This window comes from Aythya marila (assembly GCF_965140915.1).
Source record: "Aythya marila genome assembly, chromosome: 7".
NCBI classification, from domain to species: domain Eukaryota; kingdom Metazoa; phylum Chordata; class Aves; order Anseriformes; family Anatidae; genus Aythya; species Aythya marila.
In genome coordinates, this window is record NC_139048.1 from 15,264,091 (window position 1) to 15,273,968 (window position 9,878).

Here is a 9,878-nt window from a genome sequence, read left to right on the forward strand (position 1 = left end):
AATTATACTAGACATTCTATTCTGATTAAAAAAAAAAAAAAAAAAAAGGAAAGCAGTATTGCAGCTTCGTTGATGTTAAAGACACAGTCCTGTTCTCACAATAAACCTATCCAAGCTTCTGAGAAACTGTTGGGACATACAAATTAGTAAGAAAGCCCAGTTTCACTTCAGTCTGTCATGCATCACATCTAAAGTGACCTATAATATGTTCCTGACTCTCTCTTTTTGTTGTTTCCAGTTGCTGGATGGCATGGGAGCCTAGTCTTGGTGCTTTTTATGGGCCAGTAGCTTTCATCGTGCTAGTTACCTGTGTTTACTTTCTCTGCACATATGTTCAACTGAAGCGCCATCCTGAACGCAAGTATGAGTTAAAGGAAAGGACAGAAGATCCGCAGAGAATACCAAGTACTGAGGTGGGCCATGGTCATATTACAGACTCTGTGTCTGTTCCCCAGGCAGCCTGCTCCATGCTTTCTTCTTCCTTATTGGAAAATGAGCATTCATTTAAGGCTCAGCTTCGAGCTGCAGCATTCACTTTGTTCCTGTTTACTGCCACGTGGACCTTTGGAGCACTTGCAGTATCTCAAGGTCATTTCTTGGATATGATATTTAGCTGTCTTTATGGAGCCTTCTGTGTGACCTTGGGGCTTTTCATCCTGATCCATCACTGTGCAAAGCGAGATGATGTGTGGCATTGTTGGTGGTCCTGTTGCCCATCTAGAAGAAATACCTATTCCGTCCAAGTTAACGTGCGCCCAAAGGTTAACATCAATGGGGACACTCAAATTCATGCACCTTGTCTTCAGGAATCACCATGTCCCAGCAAGTCAGCTGTGTTTAATCATCCAGCTGCTAGCCACTGCAAACTCACTAACCTACAAGCAGTTCAAAATCACGTTAACTGCCTTTCTCCTGTGACACCATGTTGTGCAAAAATGCATTGTGATCAGCTGCTTGATGATGAAGCTCATATTCATGTCCATAATGAGGGAAGCTTCAGACCTAATATGCACATTCATAGATGTCTGAAAAGCAGAACTAAGCCACGTTATTTCAGCCGGCATAGATCTGCAGGTGAGAGAGAATATGCCTATCACATTCCTTCAAGTATTGATGGCAGCATCCACAGTTCACATACAGACAGTCCCCACAGTACACATGATAGCCAGTCAGGTCACAGACGGGCCTGCTGCTCAAAAAGTGATCCATATCCCACTGTCAACCAGCCCGAAAGTAGCGACGCAAGTACTGTAATATATAGTTGTGCTAAAATGCCAGAAAGTGACTCTGTGCACCATCCAGCTCATTTTGAAATGCACCCACGGACACAGTCACTGCCGTTTAATACGACAAATCACAATGGAATTCTCAAGGGAAATGTGCATGAAGCCATGATATACAGCTCAGATAGTACAGGAAATATCAAAACTGGCCCTTGGAAAAATGAAACTACTGTGTAGTTCATGGGCCATCATAATGTCCTTTTTCCACCTAAACCATCGTTATCTTTGCTTTTATTCTAAACTAAATAAGATGGCTTATTTGTGTCGTTCATCAGCAAATTGTACAGCTTTTCCATCTTTATTTCCATTTTCTTAATAAGAGTCTAAAAGAAAGAGATAGTGAGTTTTAAAAGTAATTTTTAAAAGTTATAAAATTATTCTGAAAGGTAATTAGAAAATGAAGTCTAGACAACTGAATACGAGAGGCAATATCCTTTTGTTACACAGCACATTTATTTAGAAATACATCACTTGCATTCATTATTTTCATTTCTGTTCTGTAGTAACTTCAGACACTTTTTATAAGCATATCAGCATCTTAAACTTTTACTTATTTATTTTTGTAGCAAAATATTATTACTGTGCCATGGATTTTAATCAGAAGTGACTACAGTAGAAATGATAAACAGGATTTTATAAAATTACAGCTTTTTAGATCTACAAAAGTGATACTGCCTCTAAAGAACTTCTGTAGCATATGGCCTGTAAAGTCGTGTAATGTACAGTCTCTGCTATGTCCTCTTTCTTGTTGGAAAAAAGTGCTAGGTAATGTCTCTGTTACATCTATGGTGCTGTATTGGTTGTATTTTGCATGACATATGTCAGGATATACCATTTGCTGTTTTATAGTGTTACATGTGTTTAAAAAAAAAAATAGAAGAAAAAAAAAGGTGTTGTACAAGGCTGTGAAAAACCCTATTGATATTAATCTAGAGCATTATAAATCTACAGAAAAAAAAAAACACTCTGCACTAGTTTAAGTGGCACAATCCTTTGTATAAGGTTATATGATAGCTTTGATAAGGGTCCACTCTAATGTCTTTACAGAGCATGCACTACTCATTGTATGTGACACTGTACAGTGTAATAACAATCGTCTCAACAAGTTTTACACTTCTTTGTAAAGTATGCCTTTTGAACAAATCTTTAAGCTATTTCACAATTACCTTTCCACATCTGTTAAAGTAGAGCGGTTTTATCATTAACTCTTTGAGGACTACAGTTATTTTCTTAAAAATAGCTTACTCTAGTTCAGAGATGCTGTATATACGATTCTGTCTATTTAGTTACATGATCAATGTAGTCCAGAGTTGTCAGGAAAGAGAAAGCTCAGTCATTTTCCAAAAACATACCTTCTTAGAGCCTATTTCTTAATTTCACCTCTTGCTTTCTGAAAATCCATTTCCTCTCCCAGCAAATTTCACAGTCTTCATTCTTTAATGCAAATTTGACCTTCAGAGAAATTCTTTATGTTCATGATTTCTGCTGAATTGTAGGGCATCCCAGGGTCAGTAACATTCTCTATTAACAAGGCTTAACAAGACTTGCTATGGCAAGAAATTTTTTCATGTTTCCATGAACATCTGGACACAAAGCATCAACTCACAGTACAGAACTGCATCACAATTATCCTTACATGAAATAAAGCCCCTTTTTTTTCAGACAGCAATGGTGCAGAATAATAATGGATTGCATTCAAGCAAATAGGAGCATAGAGCTGAGAGAGAAATGTCTACAGTGAAAAGTGAACAGAGCATCCATAAATAAGAGAAAAAGCACAATTCTGTATGGCCACATGAGAAAGTTTGCTGTCATGTCCTAACATGGACTTACATAATTGTTACTTTGCTGCAGAAAGGAAATAGAAAAACCCCTAGAGAAATCATCAGTCTGTGATTCTGTGTATATTTTGCAGAAATCTTCACATACTTCAACCCATTATTTTTATATTAGTACTTTATTAGTCTCTACCTTTTTTTTTTTAATATGTAGGAATGCATTTCCTAATAGTGTACATAAAGATGACAATTATAATTGTTAGAATGTTATAAAAACATGCAAGTCAGATGAATGTGTTCTGCAGTGTTGCAGGTGGGAATTAGTACTCAAAGGGTTAATGCTCAGTATCTGAGTGCAAGAAATCTTGTTTTTCTGTATTTTTGTAAATTTGAAATATATATTGTAAACTCCAGCAGTGCAATGTATCCATCTCAGATTGTGTATTTTTAAAAGGTTAGCAAGAAGAATGCACTAGGTGGTTGTCGAGTTTTAAGCCAACATACAAGTTTCATGACTGCTTCTTTAGCAAAGAAAGAAAGAAAGAAAGACAAATGTCTGAGCTTTATTATGTATATGCTGTATATGCTTGAACTCTCTAAACTAAAATACAGTATTTTTCTTTGTTTGCATAATGGAATATTTTCTGTTTAATAATTATTTTCTTTTCATATTATTTTTACTCATTCCACGTAGACAGTGAGCCCTAAATAAGCATAGACATAATGTGAAATACCACTTCTCTGTGTCTCAGCACTATGTATATGTATTTTCTGTACTAGCAAAATCCTAGGAGGTCTGTAGACCATTATGCAAAATGTTCCACATACACAGCCAAGTGAAATACTCACTCTGTAAGAACCCACTCAGCGAGCTTCTTTATTCAGCTTGTGTTTTAATCACCGCTGTTATTTCGTCTAAAAGGCTTGTTCGATCTTCATAATGGCTTACAAAGAAGTAAATAGGTGCTGCTTTCCACAGAATATCTTACGTGATAAAACTCTCTGGAATTTAAACGTAAAATATTAGAACACTTTTCTTATGTGTTAAAATAATAATTTAGTGAATATTTCTGGGCTAATTTGGAAGAAATGTGTTATGCAATAATCTGTTTGCATATTATTTTTTCAGAAAATAAGTATAACTACAGAGTAGAAGAACATGATATTAAATAAATATAAAAATGTTTTGTAACATCAAATTTGACCAAAATGCTTTTTGTGCTTTTGACTTTTTTTTTTTTCCTTATGATAAATGAAATAATTTCAGTGGTTTGGAAGTCTGGCTTTGTTTTATTGTGGGTTTTTGGTCAATTATAGTCAGTGAACCATTACTACTCTTTCTTTCTTTGAAAATAAAGTCAATGAAATAACTGGAGTTTAAGAGATACATTGTCCTAGTAAATTCCTTATGGATAAATACATTTAACGTGATTCAATGTCAGTACTAGTTTTGGTGATTCATTGATGATATAAAAATGATTGAACAAATTTTTACTGTTCCTTTCTGTTTGAGATCAAGCAAGAGAAATTTCATCCAAAAAAAAGATAATTTTTGGAGAGCAATGCAATCAACAGAAATCTGAAGGGTCGTTATTACTGTACTGCCAGGATAAAAATATGCTCTGATGCTTTATGCAGTGTTCTTCTCTGCATATAGGAATTCCAGCTCTCATGACCAAATTTCAGATCATCCAGGTGACTCCATTTTAAGTCTGTTTACAGGAAGAATTTGTACCCAGCCCCATATAGAGAATTTTGGTGTAAAAATAAAGCATACATTTTTTCACATTATGCTGATCATATGTGTCATTCCCAAGAAGTCTGTTGGTTGTCTGCAATAATAGGTCTGAGCGGTCTCTGACAGTGATCACAAATACAATAAAATCCAGAAAAAAATTAGTCAGCGTACCTAAAAAGCTCAGTTAATTGAAATAAGAGTAAAACAACACAATAGATTTTATGATCAGAAAAGCCTGAGTTGAAGGAAACATTTTTGGATGCTTTGTATACTTTAGGTTCATCATGTGTGGGGACATGAGCCAAACCATCCTGGATGCCCCAGAGATCTGAATTTGCTCTTGGACAGACATTATTAAGGCTTACAAAGCTGACTAGATTCTGGAAAAGATTTTATTTATTTATTTATTTACTTAATTTAATACAATGAAGAGACTGCCTAACATGGGAGGCTTGTCCACTTGACTAATTTGAAAGCTAAACTGTCATCAGGAGGATCAGGCCAGTAACCTTTTTAACATAGAATCTTCTTTACATGGAAATACAAGGAAGGAAGGTGGACATGGTCCTCCCTGCAAAGGATACCACCTGTAATCTTCCTGAGCCTTTGCTGCGTGTAACTAGAAAGGTCAGGCCTATGAAGGCATGAGCAGCTCAGCAGCTTCCTTCCCAGACAATAACCTCAAGTTTCTGTACAAGTGTCCTCCAGTTCACAGAGAAGCTGTAGAAGGCAGCTGGATCAATCAGGATTCATCAGTTGAGTTTAAAGGCTGACTGGCTTCAGCCAAGCAATTTCAGTGGTAATCTGGTGCTCTAGATAAGCTCTTGGTTAAATCTACAGAGAAGGGAGCTTTTGGTCTGGTTTTACTTTTGCTTTGCTGAAAGTTTGAAGCCCAGCTGGCTATTTTTCAATTAGCATTTGAATTGCTAAGAAGAAAACCTATTCTACAGATCACCATGACTATATAAATTGTGCCTTTTTATTCCCTGTTACTAAGTTTGCCAAGGTGCAAATGAATCCCTATTTACTCATCCTACCAGTATATTATCTGGGTTTTCAGGAGCCAAACAAGCATTAGTGAAGTCAGGATAGTATTACAGGGTTCACTTCTCAGCAAGGAGTGTTGAAATGTGGTTTGCAACCTCTAGAGCTGTTCAACCTCAGACAAATATCTTGCCTTAGGGTTGTGCAGCTGGTCAAGCCTGAGAGGTATGGTTTATTTGTAAACATGGTGTCTATATACCCCATAGGTACTTCTGTCTCTTTGCATTTTGATCTGTTTAAGCTCTGTGATGCCTTGCAGTCTGAACCACAAAATGACTGACTGTTCCCATCAGCCTGTCACTTGGCTCCAGCTGTTCCCTTAAGCTGCAATGCACTGTTAAGTGAAATTGTCCGGCATGGTCAGTGTTTTCATTTATTCCTTTATTCATTTCCCAGGTACTCAGCAATACCTGAGGAAGGCAACAAGGGAAGTTTATTTTGGGGTTAGAGGGAAATTTTGGGAGAGGAAGTGGTAGGATGTTATTGGGTTTACCCGTTACTCATATTCTTGTCATAGGAATCCCTTTTGTTAGCCCATTTGTTACTGAGTTCTATGCAGTTACAATCATTTATTCCCTGATTCTTTCCATTGTAAGACTTTGTTCTCTACTAATTAGAACATAACTGGAAGTTAACCATGTAGCTTGATATATACTCTCAGCAGTTATACTGCCCTCAGAGTATTTGAAGGAGTTCAGCCAAAATAGCTGCAGTGTTTTCAACAAAGAACTTTGAGGAAAATACGTTTGTCCACAGTAACACCTTTGGGTGACTTTTGAACAGTTTTGTCTGCAGGGCCCAGTATTTCAAAACTTCATGAAGGACTACTATCATAAGGAGTGATAAGGGCTCTTTTTTGCTCTTTCTAGAAAGTAAGCACTTCAGTGTAGATAATTTTAGCTGCTAAAAATATCTAAATATACTACTGTGAATAGTATCCCCTCTTCTTAGGATGCATATGCCTTTACTGTGACTACACTCACTGATCACATACTGCTACAAGCTAAAGGAACTCTGAAGGACACACCCTATGAAATGATAGACTTCAGGTGCACTCAGACAGGCTTAGGATGAAAAGCAGGAGCTTTGATTCTTTTTCTCTGCCAAATTCTCCAACTTGCCTCCCCCTCATAGACACCAAGATAGAGGTCTTGGAGGAGGGAAGGCTAGAGGGAACTGAAAAGAAGAGAGTGAGTTTCTAGGTTTCTAGCAGTGGATAAAGTTGGATGGAACAAGCTTACCAGGACAAGAAGGAGGAAGGCTAGCATGAGCAGGAAGCTGCAGCAAGATGGCTTGGGACCTGTTTCAAAGCTGGAAGGGAAAAAAGGCTCACAACATTGAAAAGAGAAACTGAGAGGTAAGGTAGAAACTGTGATGAAATTGGTAATGGGAAAGGGGGAGTGGGATGTAAAAATGATGTCCCTCAGTGTTTCAACTGGGTATGTAAATCAAGCTTTGTTATTCCTCTGCTGGCAGCAAACATCTGAAAACCCACTAGCAAATTACCTATTCCCTTACAACGTTAGTCCTCGTAGAAAATGACAGCATATTAGTGCTGTCAGCTATTCCATTAACATAAGTGTCAGAAATCTGTGTAATGGATCACAGATGCTCAAAGCTGTTGACTAACCAGATAGCTGTTTGCGTGCCACATGATAGAATTTCTGTATTTTAATGTGCTCTTTCAAAATCCAGGAACTATCACCAAAAAAAAAAAAAAAGACAACTGATTTCAAATAGTACTAGTGAAGCTCAAAGTCAAACACACTAAATCAAGGAAATGTTAGAATTAAGGCTGTCTTTATAACAACCATTCGTAGCTTTGTTCTGTCTTTTGATGTTGTTTTAACTATTTGAGTGCATGCTATGCATGCACACCTTGGCTTTGATGCTGCACATTTGGTATTCTTTAAATGTGTTTTGTGTACATCTAGAATTAAGACAGTCGTTTTACTATAAGCCTTTTTTGTCTTTTTTTTCACACTTTTTTTTTCCACCTTTCCTGGAACATCTGAAGAAATCCCTCTCAGAAGTTTTGAGGCTGAAACCCTAAAAGCTTCTAATAACACAGACCCTACTTTTCCACCATTCCCTGGGCTAAATGCTAGAAAACAAGTAGTTTATATGACTTTTCTTTGAGTTCATCCTGTTTTGGGGCTCTTTTCAAAAGCATTTGAGTAGTTGTAGGTCTGCAATACATGTAATACTGCTGTAAATCCCATCTTCCCCTGCAGTTGAAACTTTTCTGCAAAACCTCTTACAGGGGAAGGTACCGGGGGCTGCTGAGAAGGGCACCACATACCCAGTCCTTCCATACTGCAAGCTGTGTCAGCTTTGGCTAATGAGGGATGGACATGCTTTGCACAGTGGTCTCCTGAAGCCAGCAGCTGGCTAATTTCACCCGCAGGGAAGGAGTTTAGGTACAAAAAGTGGGCTTTATTCCCTGTTTATTAAACAAAGGTCATTCTGCAATCAGCTCCAGGAAGGTCCCCTCCCTTCAAACACTGTGACTTCATTGCTAACCCTGAGGCCACTGCCCAAGCCAGAGGCTGGTAGGCCCAAGGTGCCTTGACAGGATAGCATGAGGATGCCTTGTCAGCATGAAGGACTTGTTCCTCTGTGTATCTTAAGCGAAACCTATTGAAGCTTTCCCTACGCTTATATGTGGGGAAGAAAAAAAGCAGGAAGGATAGAGTTAAATGACCAGATATTTCTTCTGGGATAGAAAGGGGAATGTTTTAAGTGCTGCAAGAACTAAACAAACCCCCAGCCATTCTCAGTACAGAAGCCTTAATTCTAGCATTATAACAATGTTGTATTCCACCTGACAGCACAGTGCAAGCAACGTGACATATAGTCAAGGACTATAGTACATTGAAAGTAACTATGCTTCCCCCACAATGCTTTTCCCCTCGGTAAAAATAAGCTTGTACTTTGGAAAGTTGTACTGTGGAAATATTTTCTGCATCCTCTGGTACACTAGCAAACTGTTTTAGACTACTGATCCATTTAGTGTGGAAATGCAATTAAAAGATTTTTGTAGTATTCAAGAGAAACTTTTTTTTTTTTTTTCCCTGTGGCATGAAAAGCTGATCAGCAGTATTACACTGAGATGTTATTTCTCTTCAGCATGTGGTTAATACAGAGCCAGATAACTGTGTAAGAGAGCACTGCAACAACAGCAAAAAGTAACCATGGAAAATGGAAAAAATCCTCTTGCTGTCTGTGGTTCAGAGCTTTACCTGCAAGGGAGCAATTCCAGATTGTGCAATCTGCTTCATTAGCCCATTCAGCTTCTCAGTGTGTTATTAAGGTTCAACTTGCTTAATAAAACTGGGGAGATCAGAATATTCCATTCTAATGGAGAATGGCTTGAACAGTCTCTGGTATAAGTGGCTTACGTAGTTCATTGTAGATTGATGCAGGGAAACTGCTGATAGAGACAAAACATACAGGATATTATTTCAAAGGCCCTGGAGCTGTAGGATGAGAATTCTTTAGCAAAGTCCTTTTACTTAGACAAAGTAAAAATAAAATATCTTATGTATAATATAAGGAGGCTTGAATTTAAATCAGTGAAATGATGAAAGAGACCAGCAAAGCAGCATTTTGAACAGCTCAGCACAGGCTTTCGTTCCTTGTGCAACCACTAGATCCTAGGGAATGTTTAATTTATGCAGTCTTTAGTCAAACTGTTTTCACTTTAGAGTAGTTATCTGTAGACTTGAAATCACAGGCAGGAACCTTTCCATCAGTTTCCATGGTCCCTACATTGAATGCACAGTGAACAGAAAGGCACACCACGTTGTTCAAAACCTAATTTGAAAACTGACAATCTGTAAAGCTCATTAAATGCAGGCTCTCTGTTGTAGCATGGGGTCACATGTCCTGGCACAAATCCACGCTGGCAAGAACATGGAGGAAAAGTGGGTGGGAGTGAAGGAGAAATCGGGCACAAAAGGGAGGAGGGTGTTGTGTTGAAATAAGCACAAGTGCCAGCTGAAATGATGTGACCACAAGCCCTGGATGTGTACA

The 9,878-nt window shown here is 37.9% G+C and overlaps 1 protein-coding gene across 5 annotated transcripts in view; it reads left to right on the top strand.

The window, feature by feature from the left end:
• The window catches only part of ADGRA1 (adhesion G protein-coupled receptor A1), a 278,100-nt gene extending 273,711 nt beyond the window's left edge, over positions 1–4,389 (top strand). For all 5 annotated transcript variants that reach the window (XM_082765151.1, XM_082765152.1, XM_082765153.1 and 2 more), the window contains one exon: positions 239–4,389. In XM_082765151.1, the coding sequence (XP_082621277.1) occupies positions 239–1,460 (1,222 nt within the window). In that variant the 3' untranslated portion in view covers positions 1,461–4,389. The remainder of the gene's footprint in view (positions 1–238) is intronic.
• The last annotated feature ends 5,489 nt before the right edge of the window (positions 4,390–9,878 follow it).